Here is a 27744-nt window from a genome sequence, read left to right as displayed (position 1 = left end):
ATTTGCATCTACCTGGCTATGTACGTGTTCACGGCCCTGCTGCTGCTGTGCCGTACGGCACCAAGCACACCAATAAAGCATGCAGAAAGCCCATCTGCTCAGGACAGGGGGATGAGCTGGGCTCACGCCTAAGCACTGCTTACTGCAAAGGAAGGCACACCTACCTGGCAACGGCCACGCAGGATGCTCGAGACACAGTCACACACTGTTCTCCTGAGGCCCAACGCAAGGTCGCAGCCACTCACACTCTGCTCCTCGACGGTCTGCAACACAAAAGTCACAAGCTGCAAATTCAATCCATCCAAGATGCCATCGGGCCTCCGTGCTCACGGCACTCGCACTCATGTCTTCGCACCATCAATCAGCCGTGTGCTTACCGAGTGAGCGCTGCTCACTTCCACCTGACACCAGCAATCGACCCCTAACTGTCAAGTATGAACAGGAACCTATGCCTAACACTAAAAGACTACAACTAACCTATGCCTAACTCGAACAGAAGAACAGGAACCTATGCCTAACACTAAAAGACTACGAGTAACCTATGCCTAACTCTAAAACATGAACAATAACCTACTCCTAACACTAACACTAAACTTAACACTAAAATCAACAAGAAAAACAGGGACGGGGACATAACAGGGTGAAGATGGAGCTGGGGGCCCGCAGAATTGGCTCCAGAGGAGGAGCTGATGGAAACTAATGCCACCCAGCTAATGCTGGGGGCGGGGGCCGCGCAGCGGGTAGGGAGCCGAGCGCCTGGACCAGCGGCGGTGGGACGGCGCCGATGCGGGGCCTGGCACGGTGGTGTGGTGCCAGGCCAGCTGTGCCGCAGGCGGATCCACCTCCATGGGCTCATCCGGAGGTGGATCCACCTCCATGGGCTCATCCGGAGGTGGATCCACCTCCATGGGCTCCACGGAGGTGGTCACAGCGCTGGTCCAGGCGCGATGGAAACGCACTCTCTTTTCCTTCCTCCTCCGCTTGATCTTAAAGGCGGCCCCCCTCCTCCTCTTCGCTTCTGGGGCCCCCAGCTCTCCCTTCCTATTGGAAATTGGGCAAGCTTCGCCCCTCGCTCTCTTTGCTCCTGACATGGCTGCCAGAGCTCTCAGAGGCGAGTGCGTTCGCCGGGGCAGCGGTGACCAAGGTGACGGCTGTGATGCGGCGAAGGTTCTAAAATGGCAGCCGCACTGCTGGCCATGGCGTTCCACATAGCATGAGGAGGGGGCTGCAGGACAGGGCACGGGACGGCAGCTAGAAGGCACCCCCTGTGCCCAGCGGGCAGCCCTTCTCTCCGGCAAGCAAGAGGCCACAGAGGAGCCGGCCCCGAGAAAAGGGCCCTCGGCCTCCTTCATCCTCTCCCTTCTTCCACACGGGAATCTCTTGGGGCTGGCACACGCAGCACACAGCGCCATGTTCAGGGGCCTCCCGAGCCCAGCGCCAACAACAGCAGGCTCCAAAGCGCACCTCACCACGCCTGCCTCCTGGCACACACAAGCTCCGCTTTCCACCTTAGCATCCAGCGCCTCTTCTTGCGCCTCACGGCTGGGGATTCAACCATTCCCTACCAGAAATACCGCCAGCTGCACTGTCATTACAATCACTCTGACTCCATTCCAAACCCGCGCACAATGCTGGCACACACACACGGGGCCACCCTGGCTCACCCATGCTTCGCGGGGACCCACACAACAGCATGAGCAAAGCACGCAGAAACGTGCCGTGCTCCTGACTGATGCCAGTCTGAAAATCTTCCTCTCCCTCCCCCCCAGCCTACTAAGGCAGCACTTCTCCCAAGCAACAAACACAATCACACACAACTGCAGCCCTGGCTCGGCCCGACAACGGACGTCCAGAGGAAGCACATCTTCACAGAATCACAGAATGGCCCAGCTTGGAAGGCACCTCAAGGGTCATGAATCTCCAAGCCCCCTGCCACATGCAGGGCCACTAGCCTTCATGTTTAATACCAGACCAGGCTGCCCAGGGCCCCATCCAATCTGGCCTTGAACACCTCCAGGGATGGGGCATCCACCACCTCTCTGGGCAGCCTGTTCCAGCACCTCACCATTCTCATAGTAAAGAACTTCCCCCTGATACCCAACCTAAATCTTCCCCCCTTCAACTTAAAACCATTTCCCCTTGTCCTGCAGTTATCTACCCTTGTAAAGAGTTGACTCCCCTCCTGTTTGTAGGCTCCCTTTAGGTACTGGAACGCTGCAATGAGGTCACCCCGCAGCCTTCTTTTCCCCAGGCTGAACAAGCCCAGCTCCCTCAGCCTGTCTTTGTAGGGGAGGTGCTCCAGCCCTCCAATCATTTCTGTGGCCCTCCTCTGGACCCTCTCCAACAGCTCCCTGTCTTTCTTGCACTGGGGGCTCCAGACCTGGACACAGTACTCCAGAGGGGCCTCACAAGAGCAGAGTAGAAGGGGACAATCACCTCCCTGTCCCTGCTGGCCACCCCTCTTCTGATGGAGCCCAGGATGCCACTGGCTTTCTGAGCTGCAAGGGCACACTGCTGGCTCATGTTAAGCTTTTCATCCATCAGGACCCCCAGGTCCTTCTCTGCAGGGCTGCTGTCAAGGACTGAATGCGTACAAGTCCATGGTGCCAGATGGTGTGCATCCCAGGATTCTGAAGGAGCTGGTTGAGGTAATTGCTGAGCTGCTCTCCATCATATTTGACAAGCCTTCTTCCAGCTCCGCACCCTCCGGCCAACACAGCACCCGGGCGCCTTGCTCCACTGCCCGCCCGGGCTTTGTGGCCACAACTAGGCCCTACGGGGCCTCCTCCTTCACACGCCCGAAACACCAACAAAGCTCCGCACTCGCACGGCCTTCCCTGAGAGGAAGCTGCCCCCCGACCCCGCACCACTCGCCGGCGCCGCACGCATCGCCTCTGCGTGCCGGCAGCACCGCCAGCTCCTCCCCCGAGCGCCCCTCCATGCCCCCGCACCGAGGCCCGACCCCGCTCCCAGCACACAGCCCGCTCCTCCCGGCCCCGCTCACCGGCCCGGCGCCGCCATGCCGCGCTGCCCCGGAAGTGCTCTCCGCCGGCACGAAGCACTTCCTGCCCCGGCCCTACCAACCGCCTGCGGCCTCACGTTGCTAAGGCCGGCCTGGGGGCGGCCCGGGGCCTGCAGGAGGGGGAGCGGCAGCTGCGGGGGTCCGCTGCCGGATTCCCCTCGGCTGGCGCCGGCGGCATGCAACTTGTCTTCTTCTCCTTCTCTGCCTTTTCCCTTTGCCCCCTTTTGCTTTCCTTTGCCTTTCTTTTCTTTGCCTTGCTTCTCTTTTCTCTTCCTTTCCTTTTCTCTTTCTCTCTTCCCCTTCACATTTCCCTTTCTCTTTCCTTTCATTTCTTACTTTCTTCCCCTCCTCTCCCTTCCCTTCCCCTCCCCTCCCTTCCCTTTGCTTTCTGTCCACACTCAGTCTGCACATCTCCAATGGACATGCCTGGAGAAGATCACCTACGCAGGCAATAAATGCCTTGTGCTCTGCTTCACTGCTTTGTGCTCTTGAAAGACACTCATTTGTTTTGCCCTTTCCTAACCCCCAAGTATCAGGAGGGCCCGGCTGCCTTTGCTGCGGAGCCTTATCACCCCACAGTCTGAAGATTTGGGGGAAAAGCTCAGCAGCTACGTAGCTGCCAAGGCAAGATTTCATGCCCTGGCCTTCATACAGCCCGGCTCTCCCCGCTCTGCTCTGCGCTCCTGCCATCCCCTGCAGCCCCTGTGCTGCCACAAACACGAGCGCGGCTCAGGCCCAACGCCCTCCCTGCTGCACGCCCTCTCACGACCCCATGTGCTGCACCCACACCACTTCCCCAGCCCCGCGGCCCTCCTGCCCACAGCGCAGCCCCACGCACCAGGCTCGGCCCCAGCCCCCAGCAGCTGATGGAGGTGACTCAGCCCCCGCTGCATCCACACCCAAACCTAACACGCACTAACCGCTCCTCAATACTCCGTTTCCCTCCTTGGCAGCCAGCTCCTTGGCTGCACGCAGCCCGACAATCCGCTCTTTCCCCTCCAGCAGGGCAGTAGGCAGGCAGGCGGGCAGGCAGGCAGGCAGCAGAAGGCAGTGCCGTGTAGCACGCTGGACCCAGTGCACCGTGCAGGCTCCTTCGTGGAAGGAGGAAGACGCCGACGCGCCAAGCCAAAATGGCAGGCAGACACTCTTGACGTGCAGCCTCTCCTCTGCTCTCCTCTCATCTCCTCTCCTCTCTCGGGCTCCGGCTCAGCAAGGTGCCCTCGCAGCACCCAGACGCTCAACACGTGGCGCTGCCCATGACGCGCTCAAAGCCATTGCAGCTGAAGCAGCGCAGCACGGCTCGCTGCCCTCCCGGCTCACGCCTGAGCTCTGGGCCCGAGGCGCACTCACCTGCAGCCCTCCCGCTGCCCTCTCCTCCTGCCCCACTCCCAGCGCTGCTCTTCACACCAGCCCACCTGCACTTGAACTCCTCGCGGCTCAACGGGAGCCTGACGTGCAGGCCACGGCTGCCCGCAGCTGCAGCTGGCCTTCCCAGGGCAAGCAGGAACAGTCAGTGCTACACAAGGCTGAAAAAGCCACCAGGCAAGCTGGAGAGACAAGCTCAAGGGGCTGAGTGCAGGGACACCTTGCTTCCTTGCGCGCTGCTTCCTCTCCTTTTGTTGCTCTCGGGCCTCACAGAGCAAGCTGATGCTCACACGCTTCGCTAGCACTTACGCTTTGGCTGAAAGGCCACCACTTGGCAAGACCAACATGGAAACGCGGGAAAAGCAGCTCCATCTCCACGGAGGGACGTGAAGCCGGCCGGTTCATCGCCCTGCCACTGCCAGCCCAAGCCAGGCATGTTTGGACCAGCTACTGAAAGAGGCAGCACCAGGTGTAAAAGGTTGCTTTCCCTTTTATTTTAAACAAAGGGATTTGGGTTGCCTTTTGTAGATATGTCAACAGAAAATAAAATAGCCTGGATACCGCTCATGACCAACCACATGCGGTAAGTTCACCTCATCATCAACATTCTGAAACAGCTATCGAGCTGAAGGACCCTGAAGGAATGCGGCGTCCCCAGCTCTTGCCACACATGAAATCCCGCACAGGCAAAGTCCGATTTGTTTGTCACGCATCAGAAGCCCTTCCAGCTTCCTCAGTTCCTCTCCAATGTCCGGGCAAGGGAAAGCACGGCCACGCCACAAAACCAGACGTACAGTGCGCTGCCTTTGGAGCACCTCTCAGCAAGCATTCCCGCTGCTTCCTTTGGCCTTTGAGGCTTAGCGCTCAAGCCCTCACCGTTGCTTTTTGCTTTCCTTCTTGGCTTTCTTGCTTAGCTGTGCAGCACTTGCCTTTGGTTTCTTCACCGTCTCCCAAGTCTTAGACTCCAAGCCGTCCCAGTCCTACAGGAATCAATTCACAAACAGTCAGGGAACTTTCTGACAATTGCCTGACAGCTCGCTTTGGGAGCTCAAGACACCTGACTGGGCAGCTTTGGGTGCCACTGCTGCACACTGCCTTCCTGACATCAGGGCACAACAGAAACTCCACCTCTCTCTTGTTCCCCAAAATCCCACGGAAGCTACAGTCTACAGGCCTTGCCTGCAAGGCAGTCCCTGCACAGGGGGACGCCCTGCCTGCCACTCACAGCCCACACAAGCAGCAGCACCAGCAGCACCAGCAGCAGCACCACGATAAGATGAGCTTGCACCTCCAGGCTCCTTGCGTGCCACCAGGAACAGCACGCACGCCCAAGGAAGGACAGAACAAACTGCCGCACTCTCAGCAATGCCGCGGCGCGCTACCGTAGGCCACGGCTCCAGCTGCTTCCCTCCCAGCCCATTTCCTCTGCATTTCTATCAACCTCTATCAAACAGAGCGCTACTTACTGTCTCTGGGCACTTGGGAACTGGCAGGGTTATGGCCAGCACGCACACAAGCTGCAAAACGGCTCCAAAGAAGAGGCCGGAGCGCAGCACGTTCTCCATCAGCGTGGGCTCAGGGATCTCACGGGGCGAGAAATGCAGTTCAGCGGCCATAGCGCAGACAGCCTGCTGCTCTGCTGCTCTCCAGGAGGCTGCTTTCTACAAGGGGGAAACGAGAGCCATCATTCCATTCGTGCGCTCCGACGCTGTGACTTCCTGCTAGCAAAAACTCCCAGCCTGACTCACAGACGTGCTCTGAACATATCTTTGGTCTTCCGACCCAACCACAAGCAGGGACGCCAAACTTGCATTTCAGCAACAGCTGAACACGCAAGAATCAACTTCTCCCTGAGCTTGATCACACACGCACGACCACTGTCTCATGAACGCTAACAACAAGAGTATTCATACCATCACTTGCACATTTGCATCTACCTGGCTACGTACGTGTTCACGGCCTTGCTGCTGCTGTGCCGGACGGCACCAAGCACAGCAATAAAGCACGCAGAAAGCCCATCTGCTCAGGACAGGGGGATGAGCTGGGCTCACGCCTAAGCACTGCTTACTGCAAAGGAAGGCACACCTACCTGGCAACGGCCACGCACGATGCTCGAGACACAGTCACACACTGTTCTCCTGAGGCCCAACGCAATGTCGCAGCCACTCACACTCTGCTCCTCGACGGTCTGCAACACAAAAGTCACAAGCTGCAAATTCAATCCATCCAAGATGCCATCGGGCCTCCGTGCTCACGGCACTCGCACTCATGTCTTCGCACGATCAATCAGCCGTGTGCTTACCGAGTGAGCGCTGCTCACTTCCACCTGACACCAGCAAGCGACCCCTAACTGTCAAGTATGAACAGGAACCTATGCCTAACACTAAAAGACTACAACTAACCTATGCCTAACTCGAACAGAAGAACAGGAACCTATGCCTAACACTAAAAGACTACAACTAACCTATGCCTAACTCGAACAGAAGAACAGGAACCTATGCCTAACACTAAAAGACTACGAGTAACCTATGCCTAACTCTGAAACATGAACAATAACCTACTCCTAACACTAACACTAAACTTAACACTAAAATCAACAAGAAAAACAGGGACGGGGACATAACAGGGTGAAGATGGAGCTGGGGGCCCGCAGAATTGGCTCCAGAGGAGGAGCTGATGGAAACTAATGCCACCCAGCTAATGCTGGGGGCGGGGGCCGCGCAGCGGGTAGGGAGCCGAGCGCCTGGACCAGCGGCGGTGGGACGGCGCCGATGCGGGGCCTGGCACGGTGGTGTGGTGCCAGGCCAGCTGTGCCGCAGGCGGATCCACCTCCATGGGCTCATCCGGAGGTGGATCCACCTCCATGGGCTCATCCGGAGGTGGATCCACCTCCATGGGCTCCACGGAGGTGGTCACAGCGCTGGTCCAGGCGCGATGGAAACGCACTCTCTTTTCCTTCCTCCTCCGCTTGATCTTAAAGGCGGCCCCCCTCCTCCTCTTCGCTTCTGGGGCCCCCAGCTCTCCCTTCCTATTGGAAATTGGGCAAGCTTCGCCCCTCGCTCTCTTTGCTCCTGACATGGCTGCCAGAGCTCTCAGAGGCGAGTGCGTTGGCCGGGGCAGCGGTGACCAAGGTGACGGCTGTGATGCGGCGAAGGTTCTAAAATGGCAGCCGCACTGCTGGCCATGGCGTTCCACATAGCATGAGGAGGGGGCTGCAGGACAGGGCACGGGACGGCAGCTAGAAGGCACCCCCTGTGCCCAGCGGGCAGCCCTTCTCTCCGGCAAGCAAGAGGCCACAGAGGAGCCGGCCCCGAGAAAAGGGCCCTCGGCCTCCTTCATCCTCTCCCTTCTTCCACACGGGAATCTCTTGGGGCTGGCACACGCAGCACACAGCGCCATGTTCAGGGGCCTCCCGAGCCCAGCGCCAACAACAGCAGGCTCCAAAGCGCACCTCACCACGCCTGCCTCCTGGCACACACAAGCTCCGCTTTCCACCTTAGCATCCAGCGCCTCTTCTTGCGCCTCACGGCTGGGGATTCAACCATTCCCTACCAGAAATACCGCCAGCTGCATTGTCATTACAATCACTCTGACTCCATTCCAAACCCGCGCACAATGCTGGCACACACACACACACGGCCACCCTGGCTCACCCATGCTTCGCGGGGACCCACACAACAGCATGAGCAAAGCACGCAGAAACGTGCCGTGCTCCTGACTGATGCCAGTCTGAAAATCTCCCTCTCCCTCCCCCCCAGCCTACTAAGGCAGCACTTCTCCCAAGCAACAAACACAATCACACACAACTGCAGCCCTGCCTCGTCCCGACAACGGACGTCCACAGGAAGCACATCTTCACAAACCTTCTTCCAGCTCCGCGCCCTCCGGCCAACACAGCACCCGGGCGCCTTGCTCCACTGCCCGCCCGGGCTTTGTGGCCACAACTAGGCCCTACGGGGCCTCCTCCTTCACACGCCCGAAACACCAACAAAGCTCCGCACTCGCACGGCCTTCCCTGAGAGGAAGCTGCCCCCCGACCCCGCACCACTCGCCGGCGCCGCACGCATCGCCTCTGCGTGCCGGCAGCACCGCCAGCTCCTCCCCCGAGCGCCCCTCCATGCCCCCGCACCGAGGCCCGACCCCGCTCCCAGCACACAGCCCGCTCCTCCAGGCCCCGCTCACCGGCCCGGCGCCGCCATGCCGCGCTGCCCCGGAAGTGCTCTCCGCCGCCACGAAGCACTTCCTGCCCCGGCCCTACCAACTGCCTGCGGCTTCACGTTGCTAAGGCCGGCCTGGGGGCGGCCCGGGGCCTGCAGGAGGGGGAGCGGCAGCTGCGGGGGTCCGCTGCCGGATTCCCCTCGGCTGGCGCCGGCGGCACGCAACTTGTCTTCTTCTCCTTCTCTGCCTTTTCCCTTTTCCCCCTTTTACTTTCCTTTGCCTTTCTTTTCCTTGCTTCTCTTTTCCTTTCCTTCTCTCTTTCTCTCTTCCCCTTCACATTTCCCATTCTCTTTCCTTTCATTTCTTACTTTCTTCCCTTCCCCTCCCCTCCCTTCCCTTTGCTTTCTGTCCACACTCAGTCTGCACATCTCCAATGGACATGCCTGGAGAAGATCACCTACGCAGGCAATAAATGGCTTGTGCTCTGCTTCACTGCTTTGTGCTCTTGAAAGACACTCATTTGTTTTGCCCTTTCCTAACCCCCAAGTATCAGGAGGGCCCGGCTGCCTTTGCTGCGGAGCCTTATCACCCCACAGTCTGAAGACTTGGGGGAAAAGCTCAGCAGCTACGTAGCTGCCAAGGCAAGATTTCATGCCCTGGCCTTCATTCAGCCCGGCTCTCCCCGCTCTGCTCTGCGCTCCTGCCATCCCCTGCAGCCCCTGTGCTGCCACAAACACGAGCGTGGCTCGGGCCCAACGCCCTCCCTGCTGCACGCCCTCTCACGACCCCATGTGCTGCACCCACACCACTGCCCCAGCCCCGCAGCCCTCCTGCCCACAGCGCAGCCCCATGCACCGCGCTCGGCCCCAGCCCCCACCAGCTGATGGAGGTGACTCAGCCCCCGCTGCATCCACACCCAAACCTAACACACACTAACCGCTCCTCAATACTCCGTTTCCCTCCTTGGCAGCCAGCTCCTTGGCTGCACGCAGCCCGACAATCCGCTCTTTCCCCTCCAGCAGGGCAGTAGGCAGGCAGGCGGGCAGGCAGGCAGGCAGCAGAAGGCAGTGCCGTGTAGCACGCTGGACCCAGTGCACCGTGCAGGCTCCTTCGTGGAAGGAGGAAGACGCCGACGCGCCAAGCCAAAATGGCAGGCAGACACTCTTGACGTGCAGCCTCTCCTCTGCTCTCCTCTCCTCTCCTCTCTCGGGCTCCGGCTCAGCAAGGTGCCCGCGCAGCACTCAGACGCTCAACACGCGGTGCTGCCCATGACGCGCTCAAAGCCATTGCAGCTGAAGCAGCGCAGCACGGCTCGCTGCCCTCCCGGCTCACGCCTGAGCTCTGGGCCCGAGGCGCGCTCACCTGCAGCCCTCCCGCTGCCCTCTCCTCCTGCCCCACTCCCAGCGCTGCTCTTCACACCAGCCCACCCGCACTTGAACTCCTCGCAGCTCAACGGCAGCCTGACGTGCAGGCCACGGCTGCCCGCAGCTGCAGCTGGCCTTCCCAGGGCAAGCAGGAACAGTCAGTGCTACACAAGGCTGAAAAAGCCACCAGGCAAGCTGGAGAGACAAGCTCAAGGGGCTGAGTGCAGGGACACCTTGCTTCCTCGCGCGCTGCTTCCTCTCCTTTTCTTGCTCTCAGGCCTCACAGAGCAAGCTGATGCTCACACGCTTCGCTAGCACTTACGCGTTGGCTCAAAGGCCACCACTTGGCAAGACCAACATGGAAACGCGGGAAAAGCAGCTCCATCTCCACGGAGGGACGTGAAGCCGGCCGGTTCATCGCCCTGCCACTGCCAGCCCAAGCCAGGCATGTTTGGACCAGCTACTGAAAGAGGCAGCACCAGGTGTAAAAGGTTGCTTTCCCTTTTATTTTAAACAAAGGGATTTGGGTTGCCTTTTGTAGATATGTCAACAGAAAATAAAATAGCCTGGATACCGCTCATGACCAACCACATGCGGTAAGTTCACCTCATCATCAACATTCTGAAACAGCTATCGAGCTGAAGGACCCTGAAGGAATGCGGCGTCCCCAGCTCTTGCCACACATGAAATCCCGCACAGGCAAAGTCCGATTTGTTTGTCACGCATCAGAAGCCCTTCCAGCTTCCTCAGTTCCTCTCCAATGTCCGGGCAAGGGAAAGCACGGCCACGCCACAAAACCAGACGTACAGTGCGCTGCCTTTGGAGCACCTCTCAGCAAGCATTCCCGCTGCTTCCTTTGGCCTTTGAGGCTTAGCGCTCAAGCCCTCACCGTTGCTTTTTGCTTTCCTTCTTGGCTTTCTTGCTTAGCTGTGCAGCACTTGCCTTTGGTTTCTTCACCGTCTCCCAACTCTTAGACTCCAAGCCGTCCCAGTCCTACAGGAATCAATTCACAAACAGTCAGGGAACTTTCTGACAATTGCCTGACAGCTCGCTTTGGGAGCTCAAGACACCTGACTGGGCAGCTTTGGGTGCCACTGCTGCACACTGCCTTCCTGACATCAGGGCACAACAGAAACTCCACCTCTCTCTTGTTCCCCAAAATCCCACGGAAGCTACAGTCTACAGGCCTTGCCTGCAAGGCAGTCCCTGCACAGGGGGACGCCCTGCCTGCCACTCACAGCCCACACAAGCAGCAGCACCAGCAGCACCAGCAGCAGCACCACGATAAGATGAGCTTGCACCTCCAGGCTCCTTGCGTGCCACCAGGAACAGCACGCACGCCCAAGGAAGGACAGAACAAACTGCCGCACTCTCAGCAATGCCGCGGCGCGCTACCGTAGGCCACGGCTCCAGCTGCTTCCCTCCCAGCCCATTTCCTCAGCATTTCTATCAACCTCTATCAAACAGAGCGCTACTTACTGTCTCTGGGCACTTGGGAACTGGCAGGGTTATGGCCAGCACGCACACAAGCTGGAAAACGGCTCCAAAGAAGAGGCCGGAGCGCAGCACGTTCTCCATCAGCGTGGGCTCCGGGATCTCACGGGGCGAGAAATGCACTTCAGCGGCCATAGCGCAGACAGCCTGCTGCTCTGCTGCTCTCCAGGAGGCTGCTTTCTACAAGGGGGAAACGAGAGCCATCATTCCATTCGTGCGCTCCGACGCTGTGACTTCCTGCTAGCAAAACCTCCCAGCCTGACTCACAGACGTGCTCTGAACATATCTTTGGTCTTCCGACCCAACCACAAGCAGGGATGCCAAACTTGCATTTCAGCAACAGCTGAACACGCAAGAATCAACTTCTCCCTGAGCTTGATCACACACGCACGACCACTGTCTCATGAACACTAACAACAAGAGTATTCATACCATCACTTGCACATCTGCATCTACCTGGCTACGTACGTGTTCACGGCCTTGCTGCTGCTGTGCCGGACGGCACCAAGCACAGCAATAAAGCACGCAGAAAGCCCATCTGCTCAGGACAGGGGGATGAGCTGGGCTCACGCCTAAGCACTGCTTACTGCAAAGGAAGGCACACCTACCTGGCAACGGCCACGCACGATGCTCGAGACACAGTCACACACTGTTCTCCTGAGGCCCAACGCAATGTCGCAGCCACTCACACTCTGCTCCTCGACGGTCTGCAACACAAAAGTCACAAGCTGCAAATTCAATCCATCCAAGATGCCATCGGGCCTCCGTGCTCACGGCACTCGCACTCATGTCTTCGCACGATCAATCAGCCGTGTGCTTACCGAGTGAGCGCTGCTCACTTCCACCTGACACCAGCAATCGACCCCTAACTGTCAAGTATGAACAGGAACCTATGCCTAACACTAAAAGACTACAACTAACCTATGCCTAACTCGAACAGAAGAACAGGAACCTATGCCTAACACTAAAAGACTACGAGTAACCTATGCCTAACTCTAAAACATGAACAATAACCTACTCCTAACACTAACACTAAACTTAACACTAAAATCAACAAGAAAAACAGGGACGGGGACATAACAGGGTGAAGATGGAGCTGGGGGCCCGCAGAATTGGCTCCAGAGGAGGAGCTGATGGAAACTAATGCCACCCAGCTAATGCTGGGGGCGGGGGCCGCGCAGCGGGTAGGGAGCCGAGCGCCTGGACCAGCGGCGGTGGGACGGCGCCGATGCGGGGCCTGGCACGGTGGTGTGGTGCCAGGCCAGCTGTGCCGCAGGCGGATCCACCTCCATGGGCTCATCCGGAGGTGGATCCACCTCCATGGGCTCATCCGGAGGTGGATCCACCTCCATGGGCTCATCCAGAGGTGGATCCACCTCCATGGGCTCCACGGAAGTGGTCACAGCGCTGGTCCAGGCGCGATGGAAACGCACTCTCTGTTCCTTCCTCCTCCGTTTGATCTTAAAGGCGGCCCCCCTCCTCCTCTTCGCTTCTGGGGCCCCCAGCTCTCCCTTCCTATTGGAAATTGGGCAAGCTTCGCCCCTCGCTCTCTTTGCTCCTGACATGGCTGCCAGAGCTCTCAGAGGCGAGTGCGTTGGCCGGGGCAGCGGTGACCAAGGTGACGGCTGTGATGCGGCGAAGGTTCTAAAATGGCAGCCGCACTGCTGGCCATGGCGTTCCACATAGCATGAGGAGGGGGCTGCAGGACAGGGCACGGGACGGCAGCTAGAAGGCACCCCCTGTGCCCAGCAGGCAGCCCTTCTCTCCGGCAAGCAAGAGGCCACACAGGAGCCGGCCCCGAGAAAAGGGCCCTCGGCCTCCTTCATCCTCTCCCTTCTTCCACACGGGAATCTCTTGGGGCTGGCACACGCAGCACACAGCGCCATGTTCAGGGGCCTCCCGAGCCCAGCGCCAACAACAGCAGGCTCCAAAGCGCACCTCACCACGCCTGCCTCCTGGCACACACAAGCTCCGCTTTCCACCTTAGCATCCAGCGCCTCTTCTTGCGCCTCACGGCTGGGGATTCAACTATTCCCTACCAGAAATACCGCCAGCTGCATTGTCATTACAATCACTCTGACTCCATTCCAAACCCGCGCACAATGCTGGCACACACACACGGGGCCACCCTGGCTCACCCATGCTTCGCGGGGACCCACACAACAGCATGAGCAAAGCACGCAGAAACGTGCCGTGCTCCTGACTGATGCCAGTCTGAAAATCTCCCTCTCCCTCCCCCCCAGCCTACTAAGGCAGCACTTCTCCCAAGCAACAAACACAATCACACACAACTGCAGCCCTGGCTCGTCCCGACAACGGACGTCCAGAGGAAGCACATCTTCACAGAATCACAGAATGGCCCAGCTTGGAAGGCACCTCAAGGATCATGAATCTCCAAGCCCCCTGCCACATGCAGGGCCACTAGCCTTCATGTTTAATACCAGACCAGGCTGCCCAGGGCCCCATCCAATCTGGCCTTGAACACCTCCAGGGATGGGGCATCCACCACCTCTCTGGGCAGCCTGTTCCAGCACCTCACCATTCTCATAGTAAAGAACTTCCCCCTGATACCCAACCTAAATCTTCCCCCCTTCAACTTAAAACCATTTCCCCTTGTCCTGCAGTTATCTACCCTTGTAAAGAGTTGACTCCCCTCCTGTTTGTAGGCTCCCTTTAGGTACTGGAACGCTGCAATGAGGTCACCCCGCAGCCTTCTCTTCCCCAGGCTGAACAAGCCCAGCTCCCTCAGCCTGTCTTTGTAGGGGAGGTGCTCCAGCCCTCCAATCATTTCTGTGGCCCTCCTCTGGACCCTCTCCAACAGCTCCCTGTCTTTCTTGCACTGGGGGCTCCAGACCTGGACACAGTACTCCAGAGGGGCCTCACAAGAGCAGAGTAGAAGGGGACAATCACCTCCCTGTCCCTGCTGGCCACCCCTCTTCTGATGGAGCCCAAGATGCCACTTGCTTTCTGAGCTGCAAAGGCACACTGCTGGCTCATGTTAAGCTTTTCATCCATCAGGACCCCCAGGTCCTTCTCTGCAGGGCTGCTGTCAAGGACTGAATGCGTACAAGTCCATGGTGCCAGATGGTGTGCATCCCAGGATTCTGAAGGAGCTGGTTGAGGTAATTGCTGAGCTGCTCTCCATCATATTTGACAAACCTTCTTCCAGCTCCGCACCCTCCGGCCAACACAGCACCCGGGCGCCTTGCTCCACTGCCCGCCCGGGCTTTGTGGCCACAACTAGGCCCTACGGGGCCTCCTCCTTCACACGCCCGAAACACCAACAAAGCTCCGCACTCGCACGGCCTTCCCTGAGAGGAAGCTGCCCCCCGGCCCCGCACCACTCGCCGGCGCCGCACGCATCGCCTCTACGTGCCGGCAGCACCGCCAGCTCCTCCCCCGAGCGCCCCTCCATGCCCCCGCACCGAGGCCCGACCCCGCTCCCAGCACACAGCCCGCTCCTCCCGGCCCCGCTCACCGGCCCGGCGCCGCCATGCCGCGCTGCCCCGGAAGTGCTCTCCGCCGCCACGAAGCACTTCCTGCCCCGGCCCTACCAACCGCCTGCGGCCTCACGTTGCTAAGGCCGGCCTGGGGGCGGCCCGGGGCCTGCAGGAGGGGGAGCGGCAGCTGCGGGGGTCCGCTGCCGGATTCCCCTCGGCTGGCGCCGGCGGCATGCAACTTGTCTTCTTCTCCTTCTCTGCCTTTTCCCTTTGCCCCCTTTTGCTTTCCTTTGCCTTTCTTTTCTTTCCCTTGCTTCTCTTTTCTCTTCCTTTCCTTTTCTCTTTCTCTCTTCCCCTTCACATTTCCCTTTCTCTTTCCTTTCATTTCTTACTTTCTTCCCCTCCTCTCCCTTCCCTTCCCCTCCCCTCCCTTCCCTTTGCTTTCTGTCCACACTCAGTCTGCACATCTCCAATGGACATGCCTGGAGAAGATCACCTACGCAGGCAATAAATGCCTTGTGCTCTGCTTCACTGCTTTGTGCTCTTGAAAGACACTCATTTGTTTTGCCCTTTCCTAACCCCCAAGTATCAGGAGGGCCTGGCTGCCTTTGCTGCGGAGCCTTATCACCCCACAGTCTGAAGACTTGGGGGAAAAGCTCAGCAGCTACGTAGCTGCCAAGGCAAGATTTCATGCCCTGGCCTTCATACAGCCCGGCTCTCCCTGCTCTGCTCTGCACTCCTGCCATCCCCTGCAGCCCCTGTGCTGCCACAAACACGAGCGCGGCTCGGGCCCAACGCCCTCCCTGCTGCACGCCCTCTCACGACCCCATGTGCTGCACCCACACCACTGCCCCAGCCCCGCAGCCCTCCTGCCCACAGCGCAGCCCCACGCACCGGGCTCGGCCCCAGCCGCTGATGGAGGTGACTCAGCCCCCGCTGCATCCACACCCAAACCTAACACGCACTAACCACTCCTCAATACTCCGTTTCCCTCCTTGGCAGCCAGCTCCTTGGCTGCACGCAGCCCGACAATCCGCTCTTTCCCCTCCAGCAGGGCAGTAGGCAGGCAGGCGGGCAGGCAGGCAGGCAGCAGAAGGCAGTGCCGTGTAGCACGCTGGACCCAGTGCACCGTGCAGGCTCCTTCGTGGAAGGAGGAAGACGCCGACGCGCCAAGCCAAAATGGCAGGCAGACACTCTTGACGTGCAGCCTCTCCTCTGCTCTCCTCTCCTCTCCTCTCCTCTCCTCTCCTCTCCTCTCCTCTCCTCTCCTCTCCTCTCCTCTCCTCTCCTCTCCTCTCCTCTCCTCTCCTCTCCTCTCCTCTCCTCTCTCGGGCTCCGGCTCAGCAAGGTGCCCTCGCAGCACCCAGACGCTCAACACGCGGCGCTGCCCATGACGCGCTCAAAGCCATTGCAGCTGAAGCAGCGCAGCACGGCTCGCTGCCCTCCCGGCTCACGCCTGAGCTCTGGGCCCGAGGCGCGCTCACCTGCAGCCCTCCCGCTGCCCTCTCCTCCTGCCCTACTCCCAGCGCTGCTCTTCACACCAGCCCACCTGCACTTGAACTCCTCGCGGCTCAACGGGAGCCTGACGTGCAGGCCACGGCTGCCCGCAGCTGCAGCTGGCCTTCCCAGGGCAAGCAGGAACAGTCAGTGCTACACAAGGCTGAAAATGCCACCAGGCAAGCTGGAGAGACAAGCTCAAGGGGCTGAGTGCAGGGACACCTTGCTTCCTCGCGCGCTGCTTCCTCTCCTTTTCTTGCTCTCAGGCCTCACAGAGCAAGCTGATGCTCACACACGCTTCGCTAGCACTTACGCTTTGGCTGAAAGGCCACCACTTGGCAAGACCAACATGGAAACGCGGGGAAAAGCAGCTCCATCTCCACAGAGGGACGTGAAGCCGGCCGGTTCATCGCCCTGCCACTGCCAGCCCAAGCCAGGCATGTTTGGACCAGCTACTGAAAGAGGCAGCACCAGGTGTAAAAGGTTGCTTTCCCTTTTATTTTAAACAAAGGGATTTGGGTTGCCTTTTGTAGATATGTCAACAGAAAATAAAATAGCCTGGATACCGCTCATGACCAACCACATGCGGTAAGTTCACCTCATCATCAACATTCTGAAACAGCTATCGAGCTGAAGGACCCTGAAGGAATGCAGCGTCCCCAGCTCTTGCCACACATGAAATCCCGCACAGGCAAAGTCCGATTTGTTTGTCACGCATCAGAAGCCCTTCCAGCTTCCTCAGTTCCTCTCCAATGTCCGGGCAAGGGAAAGCACGGCCACGCCACAAAACCAGACGTACAGTGCGCTGCCTTTGGAGCACCTCTCAGCAAGCATTCCCGCTGCTTCCTTTGGCCTTTGAGGCTTAGCGCTCAAGCCCTCACCGTTTCTTTTTGCTTTCCTTCTTGGCTTTCTTGCTTAGCTGTGCAGCACTTGCCTTTGGTTTCTTCACCGTCTCCCAAGTCTTAGACTCCAAGCCGTCCCAGTCCTACAGGAATCAATTCACAAACAGTCAGGGAACTTTCTGACAATTGCCTGACAGCTCGCTTTGGGAGCTCAAGACACCTGACTGGGCAGCTTTGGGTGCCACTGCTGCACACTGCCTTCCTGACATCAGGGCACAACAGAAACTCCACCTCTCTCTTGTTCCCCAAAATCCCACGGAAGCTACAGTCTACAGGCCTTGCCTGCAAGGCAGTCCCTGCACAGGGGGACGCCCTGCCTGCCACTCACAGCCCACACAAGCAGCAGCACCAGCAGCACCAGCAGCAGCACCACCATAAGATGAGCTTGCACCTCCAGGCTCCTTGCGTGCCACCAGGAACAGCACGCACGCCCAAGGAAGGACAGAACAAACTGCCGCACTCTCAGCAATGCCGCGGCGCGCTACCGTAGGCCACGGCTCCAGCTGCTTCCCTCCCAGCCCATTTCCTCAGCATTTCTATCAACCTCTATCAAACAGAGCGCTACTTACTGTCTCTGGGCACTTGGGAACTGGCAGGGTTATGGCCAGCACGCACACAAGCTGGAAAACGGCTCCAAAGAAGAGGCCGGAGCGCAGCACGTTCTCCATCAGCGTGGGCTCCGGGATCTCACGGGGCGAGAAATGCACTTCAGCGGCCATAGCGCAGACAGCCTGCTGCTCTGCTGCTCTCCAGGAGGCTGCTTTCTACAAGGGGGAAACGAGAGCCATCATTCCATTCCTGCGCTCCGACGCTGTGACTTCCTGCTAGCAAAACCTCCCAGCCTGACTCACAGACGTGCTCTGAACATATCTTTGGTCTTCCGACCCAACCACAAGCAGGGACGCCAAACTTGCATTTCAGCAACAGCTGAACACGCAAGAATCAACTTCTCCCTGAGCTTGATCACACACGCACGACCACTGTCTCATGAACACTAACAACAAGAGTATTCATACCATCACTTGCACATCTGCATCTACCTGGCTACGTACGTGTTCACGGCCTTGCTGCTGCTGTGCCGTACGGCACCAAGCACACCAATAAAGCATGCAGAAAGCCCATCTGCTCAGGACAGGGGGATGAGCTGGGCTCACGCCTAAGCACTGCTTACTGCAAAGGAAGGCACACCTACCTGGCAACGGCCACGCAGGATGCTCGAGACACAGTCACACACTGTTCTCCTGAGGCCCAACGCAAGGTCGCAGCCACTCACACTCTGCTCCTCGACGGTCTGCAACACAAAAGTCACAAGCTGCAAATTCAATCCATCCAAGATGCCATCGGGCCTCCGTGCTCACGGCACTCGCACTCATGTCTTCGCACGATCAATCAGCCGTGTGCTTACCGAGTGAGCGCTGCTCACTTCCACCTGACACCAGCAATCGACCCCTAACTGTCAAGTATGAACAGGAACCTATGCCTAACACTAAAAGACTACAACTAACCTATGCCTAACTCGAACAGAAGAACAGGAACCTATGCCTAACACTAAAAGACTACGAGTAACCTATGCCTAACTCTAAAACATGAACAATAACCTACTCCTAACACTAACACTAAACTTAACACTAAAATCAACAAGAAAAACAGGGACGGGGACATAACAGGGTGAAGATGGAGCTGGGGGCCCGCAGAATTGGCTCCAGAGGAGGAGCTGATGGAAACTAATGCCACCCAGCTAATGCTGGGGGCGGGGGGCCGCGCAGCGGGTAGGGAGCCGAGCGCCTGGACCAGCGGCGGTGGGACGGCGCCGATGCGGGGCCTGGCACGGTGGTGTGGTGCCAGGCCAGCTGTGCCGCAGGCGGATCCACCTCCATGGGCTCATCCGGAGGTGGATCCACCTCCATGGGCTCATCCGGAGGTGGATCCACCTCCATGGGCTCATCCAGAGGTGGATCCACCTCCATGGGCTCCACGGAAGTGGTCACAGCGCTGGTCCAGGCGCGATGGAAACGCACTCTCTGTTCCTTCCTCCTCCGCTTGATCTTAAAGGCGGCCCCCCTCCTCCTCTTCGCTTCTGGGGCCCCCAGCTCTCCCTTCCTATTGGAAATTGGGCAAGCTTCGCCCCTCGCTCTCTTTGCTCCTGACATGGCTGCCAGAGCTCTCAGAGGCGAGTGCGTTGGCCGGGGCAGCGGTGACCAAGGTGACGGCTGTGATGCGGCGAAGGTTCTAAAATGGCAGCCGCACTGCTGGCCATGGCGTTCCACATAGCATGAGGAGGGGGCTGCAGGACAGGGCACGGAACGGCAGCTAGAAGGCACCCCCTGTGCCCAGCAGGCAGCCCTTCTCTCCGGCAAGCAAGAGGCCACACAGGAGCCAGCCCCGAGAAAAGGGCCCTCGGCCTCCTTCATCCTCTCCCTTCTTCCACACGGGAATCTCTTGGGGCTGGCACACGCAGCACACAGCGCCATGTTCAGGGGGCCTCCCGAGCCCAGCGCCAACAACAGCAGGCTCCAAAGCGCACCTCACCACGCCTGCCTCCTGGCACACACAAGCTCCGCTTTCCACCTTAGCATCCAGCGCCTCTTCTTGCGCCTCACGGCTGGGGATTCAACTATTCCCTACCAGAAATACCGCCAGCTGCATTGTCATTACAATCCCTCTGACTCCATTCCAAACCCGCGCACACTGCTGGCACACACACACGGGGCCACCCTGGCTCACCCATGCTTCGCGGGGACCCACACAACAGCATGAGCAAAGCACGCAGAAACGTGCCGTGCTCCTGACTGATGCCAGTCTGAAAATCTCCCTCTCCCTCCCCCCCAGCCTACTAAGGCAGCACTTCTCCCAAGCAACAAACACAATCACACACAACTGCAGCCCTGGCTCGGCCCGACAACGGATGTCCAGAGGAAGCACATCTTCACAGAATCACAGAATGGCCCAACTTGGAAGGCACCTCAAGGGTCATGAATCTCCAAGCCCCCTGCCACATGCAGGGCCACTAGCCTTCATGTTTAATACCAGACCAGGCTGCCCAGGGCCCCATCCAATCTGGCCTTGAACACCTCCAGGGATGGGGCATCCACCACCTCTCTGGGCAGCCTGTTCCAGCACCTCACCATTCTCATAGTAAAGAACTTCCCCCTGATACCCAACCTAAATCTTCCCCCCTTCAACTTAAAACCATTTCCCCTTGTCCTGCAGTTATCTACCCTTGTAAAGAGTTGACTCCCCTCCTGTTTGTAGGCTCCCTTTAGGTACTGGAACGCTGCAATGAGGTCACCCCGCAGCCTTCTTTTCCCCAGGCTGAACAAGCCCAGCTCCCTCAGCCTGTCTTTGTAGGGGAGGTGCTCCAGCCCTCCAATCATTTCTGTGGCCCTCCTCTGGACCCTCTCCAACAGCTCCCTGTCTTTCTTGCACTGGGGGCTCCAGACCTGGACACAGTACTCCAGAGGGGCCTCACAAGAGCAGAGTAGAAGGGGACAATCACCTCCCTGTCCCTGCTGGCCACCCCTCTTCTGATGGAGCCCAGGATGCCACTGGCTTTCTGAGCTGCAAGGGCACACTGCTGGCTCATGTTAAGCTTTTCATCCATCAGGACCCCCCAGGTCCTTCTCTGCAGGGCTGCTGTCAAGGACTGAATGCGTACAAGTCCATGGTGCCAGATGGTGTGCATCCCAGGATTCTGAAGGAGCTGGTTGAGGTAATTGCTGAGCTGCTCTCCATCATATTTGACAAGCCTTCTTCCAGCTCCGCACCCTCCGGCCAACACAGCACCCGGGCGCCTTGCTCCACTGCCCGCCCGGGCTTTGTGGCGACAACTAGGCCCTACGGGGCCTCCTCCTTCACACGCCCGAAACACCAACAAAGCTCCGCACTCGCACGGCCTTCCCTGAGAGGAAGCTGCCCCCCGGCCCCGCACCACTCGCCGGCGCCGCACGCTTCGCCTCTGCGTGCCGGCAGCACCGCCAGCTCCTCCCCCGAGCGCCCCTCCATGCCCCCGCACCGAGGCCCGACCCCGCTCCCAGCACACAGCCCGCTCCTCCCGGCCCCGCTCACCGGCCCGGCGCCGCCATGCCGCGCTGCCCCGGAAGTGCTCTCCGCCGCCACGAAGCACTTCCTGCCCCGGCCCTACCAACCGCCTGCGGCCTCACGTTGCTAAGGCCGGCCTGGGGGCGGCCCGGGGCCTGCAGGAGGGGGAGCGGCAGCTGCGGGGGTCCGCTGCCGGATTCCCCTCGGCTGGCGCCGGCGGCATGCAACTTGTCTTCTTCTCCTTCTCTGCCTTTTCCCTTTGCCCCCTTTTGCTTTCCTTTGCCTTTCTTTTCTTTCCCTTGCTTCTCTTTTCTCTTCCTTTCCTTTTCTCTTTCTCTCTTCCCCTTCACATTTCCCTTTCTCTTTCCTTTCATTTCTTACTTTCTTCCCCTCCTCTCCCTTCCCTTCCCCTCCCCTCCCTTCCCTTTGCTTTCTGTCCACACTCAGTCTGCACATCTCCAATGGACATGCCTGGAGAAGATCACCTACGCAGGCAATAAATGCCTTGTGCTCTGCTTCACTGCTTTGTGCTCTTGAAAGACACTCATTTGTTTTGCCCTTTCCTAACCCCCAAGTATCAGGAGGGCCCGGCTGCCTTTGCTGCGGAGCCTTATCACCCCACAGTCTGAAGACTTGGGGGAAAAGCTCAGCAGCTACGTAGCTGCCAAGGCAAGATTTCATGCCCTGGCCTTCATACAGCCCGGCTCTCCCCGCTCTGCTCTGCGCTCCTGCCATCCCCTGCAGCCCCTGTGCTGCCACAAACACGAGCGCGGCTCGGGCCCAACGCCCTCCCTGCTGCACGCCCTCTCACGGCCCCATGTGCTGCACCCACACCACTGCCCCAGCCCCGCAGCCCTCCTGCCCACAGCGCAGCCCCATGCACCGCGCTCGGCCCCAGCCCCCAACAGCTGATGGAGGTGACTCAGCCCCCGCTGCATCCACACCCAAACCTAACACACACTAACCGCTCCTCAATACTCCGTTTCCCTCCTTGGCAGCCAGCTCCTTGGCTGCACGCAGCCCGACAATCTGCTCTTTCCCCTCCAGCAGGGCAGTAGGCAGGCAGGCGGGCAGGCAGGCAGGCAGCAGAAGGCAGTGCCGTGTAGCACGCTGGACCCAGTGCACCGTGCAGGCTCCTTCGTGGAAGGAGGAAGACGCCGACGCGCCAAGCCAAAATGGCAGGCAGACACTCTTGACGTGCAGCCTCTCCTCTCCTCTCCTCTCCTCTCCTCTCCTCTCCTCTCCTCTCCTCTCCTCTCCTCTCCTCTCCTCTCCTCTCCTCTCCTCTCCTCTCCTCTCCTCTCCTCTCCTCTCCTCTCCTCTCCTCTCCTCTCCTCTCCTCTCTCGGGCTCCGGCTCAGCAAGGTGCCCTCGCTGCACCCAGACGCTCAACACGCGGCGCTGCCCATGACGCGCTCAAAGCCATTGCAGCTGAAGCAGCGCAGCACGGCTCGCTGCCCTCCCGGCTCACGCCTGAGCTCTGGGCCCGAGGCGCGCTCACCTGCAGCCCTCCCGCTGCCCTCTTCCTCCTGCCCCACTCCCAGCGCTGCTCTTCACACCAGCCCACCCGCACTTGAACTCCTCGCGGCTCAACGGGAGCCTGACGTGCAGGCCACGGCTGCCCGCAGCTGCAGCTGGCCTTCCCAGGGCAAGCAGGAACAGTCAGTGCTACACAAGGCTGAAAAAGCCACCAGGCAAGCTGGAGAGACAAGCTCAAGGGGCTGAGTGCAGGGACACCTTGCTTCCTCGCGCGCTGCTTCCTCTCCTTTTCTTGCTCTCAGGCCTCACAGAGCAAGCTGATGCTCACACGCTTCGCTAGCACTTACGCGTTGGCTGAAAGGCCACCACTTGGCAAGACCAACATGGAAACGCGGGAAAAGCAGCTCCATCTCCACGGAGGGACGTGAAGCCGGCCGGTTCATCGCCCTGCCACTGCCAGCCCAAGCCAGGCATGTTTGGACCAGCTACTGAAAGAGGCAGCACCAGGTGTAAAAGGTTGCTTTCCCTTTTATTTTAAACAAAGGGATTTGGGTTGCCTTTTGTAGATATGTCAACAGAAAATAAAATAGCCTGGATACCGCTCATGACCAACCACATGCGGTAAGTTCACCTCATCATCAACATTCTGAAACAGCTATCGAGCTGAAGGACCCTGAAGGAATGCGGCGTCCCCAGCTCTTGCCACACATGAAATCCCGCACAGGCAAAGTCCGATTTGTTTGTCACGCATCAGAAGCCCTTCCAGCTTCCTCAGTTCCTCTCCAATGTCCGGGCAAGGGAAAGCACGGCCACGCCACAAAACCAGACGTACAGTGCGCTGCCTTTGGAGCACCTCTCAGCAAGCATTCCCGCTGCTTCCTTTGGCCTTTGAGGCTTAGCGCTCAAGCCCTCACCGTTTCTTTTTGCTTTCCTTCTTGGCTTTCTTGCTTAGCTGTGCAGCACTTGCCTTTGGTTTCTTCACCGTCTCCCAAGTCTTAGACTCCAAGCCGTCCCAGTCCTACAGGAATCAATTCACAAACAGTCAGGGAACTTTCTGACAATTGCCTGACAGCTCGCTTTGGGAGCTCAAGACACCTGACTGGGCAGCTTTGGGTGCCACTGCTGCACACTGCCTTCCTGACATCAGGGCACAACAGAAACTCCACCTCTCTCTTGTTCCCCAAAATCCCACGGAAGCTACAGTCTACAGGCCTTGCCTGCAAGGCAGTCCCTGCACAGGGGGACGCCCTGCCTGCCACTCACAGCCCACACAAGCAGCAGCACCAGCAGCACCAGCAGCAGCACCACCATAAGATGAGCTTGCACCTCCAGGCTCCTTGCGTGCCACCAGGAACAGCACGCACGCCCAAGGAAGGACAGAACAAACTGCCGCACTCTCAGCAATGCCGCGGCGCGCTACCGTAGGCCACGGCTCCAGCTGCTTCCCTCCCAGCCCATTTCCTCAGCATTTCTATCAACCTCTATCAAACAGAGCGCTACTTACTCTCTCTGGGCACTTGGGAACTGGCAGGGTTATGGCCAGCACGCACACAAGCTGGAAAACGGCTCCAAAGAAGAGGCCGGAGCGCAGCACGTTCTCCATCAGCGTGGGCTCCGGGATCTCACGGGGCGAGAAATGCAGTTCAGCGGCCATAGCGCAGACAGCCTGCTGCTCTGCTGCTCTCCAGGAGGCTGCTTTCTACAAGGGGGAAACGAGAGCCATCATTCCATTCCTGCGCTCCGACGCTGTGACTTCCTGCTAGCAAAACCTCCCAGCCTGACTCACAGACGTGCTCTGAACATATCTTTGGTCTTCCGACCCAACCACAAGCAGGGACGCCAAACTTGCATTTCAGCAACAGCTGAACACGCAAGAATCAACTTCTCCCTGAGCTTGATCACACACGCACGACCACTGTCTCATGAACACTAACAACAAGAGCATTCATACCATCACTTGCACATTTGCATCTACCTGGCTACGTACGTGTTCACGGCCTTGCTGCTGCTGTGCCAGACGGCACCAAGCACACCAATAAAGCATGCAGAAAGCCCATCTGCTCAGGACAGGGGGATGAGCTGGGCTCACGCCTAAGCACTGCTTACTGCAAAGGAAGGCACACCTACCTGGCAACGGCCACGCAGGATGCTCGAGACACAGTCACACACTGTTCTCCTGAGGCCCAACGCAATGTCGCAGCCACTCACACTCTGCTCCTCGACGGTCTGCAACACAAAAGTCACAAGCTGCAAATTCAATCCATCCAAGATGCCATCGGGCCTCCGTGCTCATGGCACTCGCACTCATGTCTTCGCACGATCAATCAGCCGTGTGCTTACCGAGTGAGCGCTGCTCACTTCCACCTGACACCAGCAATCCACCCCTAACTGTCAAGTATGAACAGGAACCTATGCCTAACACTAAAAGACTACAACTAACCTATGCCTAACTCGAACAGAAGAACAGGAACCTATGCCTAACACTAAAAGACTACAACTAACCTATGCCTAACTCAAGAACAGGAACCTATGCCTAACACTAAAAGACTACGAGTAACCTATGCCTAACTCTAAAACATGAACAATAACCTACTCCTAACACTAACACTAATCTTAACACTAAAATCAACAAGAAAAACAGGGACGGGGACATAACAGGGTGAAGATGGAGCTGGGGGCCCGCAGAATTGGCTCCAGAGGAGGAGCTGATGGAAACTAATGCCACCCAGCTAATGCTGGGGGCGGGGGCCACGCAGCGGGTAGGGAGCCGAGCGCCTGGACCAGCGGCGGTGGGACGGCGCCGATGCGGGGCCTGGCACGGTGGTGTGGTGCCAGGCCAGCTGTGCCGCAGGCGGATCCACCTCCATGGGCTCATCCGGAGGCAGATCCACCTCCATGGGCTCATCCGGAGGTGGATCCACCTCCATGGGCTCCACGGAGGTGGTCACAGCGCTGGTCCAGGCGCGATGGAAACGCACTCTCTTTTCCTTCCTCCTCCGCTTGATCTTCAAGGCGGCCCCCCTCCTCCTCTTCGCTTCTGGGGCCCCCAGCTCTCCCTTCCTATTGGAAATTGGGCAAGCTTCGCCCCTCGCTCTCTTTGCTCCTGACATGGCTGCCAGAGCTCTCAGAGGCGAGTGCGTTGGCTGGGGCAGCGGTGACCAAGGTGACGGCTGTGATGCGGCGAAGGTTCTAAAATGGCAGCCGCACTGCTGGCCATGGCGTTCCACATAGCATGAGGAGGGGGCTGCAGGACAGGGCACGGGACGGCAGCTAGAAGGCACCCCCTGTGCCCAGCGGGCAGCCCTTCTCTCCGGCAAGCAAGAGGCCACACAGGAGCCGGCCCCGAGAAAAGGGCCCTCGGCCTCCTTCATCCTCTCCCTTCTTCCACACGGGAATCTCTTGGGGCTGGCACACGCAGCACACAGCGCCATGTTCAGGGGCCTCCCGAGCCCAGCGCCAACAACAGCAGGCTCCAAAGCGCACCTCACCACGCCTGCCTCCTGGCACACACAAGCTCCGCTTTCCACCTTAGCATCCAGCGCCTCTTCTTGCGCCTCACGGCTGGGGATTCAACCATTCCCTACCAGAAATACCGCCAGCTGCATTGTCATTACAATCACTCTGACTCCATTCCAAACCCGCGCACAATGCTGGCACACACACACGGGGCCACCCTGGCTCACCCATGCTTCGCGGGGACCCACACAACAGCATGAGCAAAGCACGCAGAAACGTGCCGCGCTCCTGACTGATGCCAGTCTGAAAATCTCCCTCTCCCTCCCCCCCAGCCTACTAAGGCAGCACTTCTCCCAAGCAACAAACACAATCACACACAACTGCAGCCCTGGCTCGGCCCGACAACGGACGTCCAGAGGAAGCACATCTTCACAGAATCACAGAATGGCCCAGCTTGGAAGGCACCTCAAGGATCATGAATCTCCAAGCCCCCTGCCACATGCAGGGCCACTAGCCTTCATGTTTAATACCAGACCAGGCTGCCCAGGGCCCCATCCAATCTGGCCTTGAACACCTCCAGGGATGGGGCATCCACCACCTCTCTGGGCAGCCTGTTCCAGCACCTCACCATTCTCATAGTAAAGAACTTCCCCCTGATACCCAACCTAAATCTTCCCCCCTTCAACTTAAAACCATTTCCCCTTGTCCTGCAGTTATCTACCCTTGTAAAGAGTTGACTCCCCTCCTGTTTGTAGGCTCCCTTTAGGTACTGGAACGCTGCAATGAGGTCACCCCGCAGCCTTCTTTTCCCCAGGCTGAACAAGCCCAGCTCCCTCAGCCTGTCTTTGTAGGGGAGGTGCTCCAGCCCTCCAATCATTTCTGTGGCCCTCCTCTGGACCCTCTCCAACAGCTCCCTGTCTTTCTTGTACTGGGGGCTCCAGACCTGGACACAGTACTCCAGAGGGGCCTCACAAGAGCAGAGTAGAAGGGGACAATCACCTCCCTGTCCCTGCTGGCCACCCCTCTTCTGATGGAGCCCAAGATGCCACTTGCTTTCTGAGCTGCAAAGGCACACTGCTGGCTCATGTTAAGCTTTTCATCCATCAGGACCCCCAGGTCCTTCTCTGCAGGGCTGCTGTCAAGGACTGAATGCGTACAAGTCCATGGTGCCAGATGGTGTGCATCCCAGGATTCTGAAGGAGCTGGTTGAGGTAATTGCTGAGCTGCTCTCCATCATATTTGACAAACCTTCTTCCAGCTCCGCACCCTCCGGCCAACACAGCACCCGGGCGCCTTGCTCCACTGCCCGCCCGGGCTTTGTGGCCACAACTAGGCCCTACGGGGCCTCCTCCTTCACACGCCCGAAACACCAACAAAGCTCCGCACTCGCACGGCCTTCCCTGAGAGGAAGCTGCCCCCCGGCCCCGCACCACTCGCCGGCGCCGCACGCATCGCCTCTGCGTGCCGGCAGCACCGCCAGCTCCTCCCCCGAGCGCCCCTCCATGCCCCCGCACCGAGGCCCGACCCCGC

At 58.9% G+C, this 27744-nt stretch overlaps 4 protein-coding genes and 1 pseudogene across 4 annotated transcripts in view; all 5 read right to left on the bottom strand.

Annotated features, from left to right (window-relative positions):
* LOC125686165 (protein MANBAL-like) overlaps positions 1 to 11848 on the bottom strand; it is a 115159-nt pseudogene extending 103311 nt beyond the window's left edge.
* Positions 1 to 27744, bottom strand: part of LOC125686140 (uncharacterized) — a 58152-nt gene that overhangs the window by 11577 nt on the left and 18831 nt on the right. The window contains exons 6-7 of the mRNA XM_048929826.1: positions 12012 to 12110; positions 6477 to 6575 (exon numbers count right to left, since the gene is read on the bottom strand). Coding sequence (XP_048785783.1) covers positions 6477 to 6575; positions 12012 to 12110 — 198 coding nt within the window. The remainder of the gene's footprint in view (positions 1 to 6476; positions 6576 to 12011; positions 12111 to 27744) is intronic.
* Positions 270 to 14760, bottom strand: LOC125686155 (uncharacterized). The gene is made up of 2 exons (XM_048929874.1): positions 13780 to 14760; positions 270 to 1902 (listed from the first exon to the last, which is right to left on the bottom strand). Exon 2 carries the CDS (start codon positions 1410 to 1412, stop codon positions 711 to 713), a length of 702 nt encoding a protein of 233 aa, XP_048785831.1. The 5' UTR covers positions 1413 to 1902; positions 13780 to 14760; the 3' UTR covers positions 270 to 710.
* LOC125686166 (uncharacterized) lies at positions 6574 to 7924 on the bottom strand. Its single transcript, XM_048929886.1, has 2 exons — positions 6883 to 7924; positions 6574 to 6820 (listed from the first exon to the last, which is right to left on the bottom strand). Exon 1 carries the CDS (start codon positions 7784 to 7786, stop codon positions 7085 to 7087), a length of 702 nt encoding a protein of 233 aa, XP_048785843.1. The 5' UTR covers positions 7787 to 7924; the 3' UTR covers positions 6574 to 6820; positions 6883 to 7084.
* Positions 12117 to 27679, bottom strand: LOC125686149 (uncharacterized). Its single transcript, XM_048929864.1, has 2 exons — positions 25680 to 27679; positions 12117 to 12779 (listed from the first exon to the last, which is right to left on the bottom strand). Exons 1-2 carry the CDS (start codon positions 26187 to 26189, stop codon positions 12558 to 12560), a joined length of 732 nt encoding a protein of 243 aa, XP_048785821.1. The 5' UTR covers positions 26190 to 27679; the 3' UTR covers positions 12117 to 12557.

Source organism: Lagopus muta, chromosome 32 (genome assembly GCF_023343835.1).
Source record: "Lagopus muta isolate bLagMut1 chromosome 32, bLagMut1 primary, whole genome shotgun sequence".
NCBI lineage: Eukaryota > Metazoa > Chordata > Aves > Galliformes > Phasianidae > Lagopus > Lagopus muta.
This window is presented reverse-complemented; position numbering and strand designations above follow the sequence as displayed.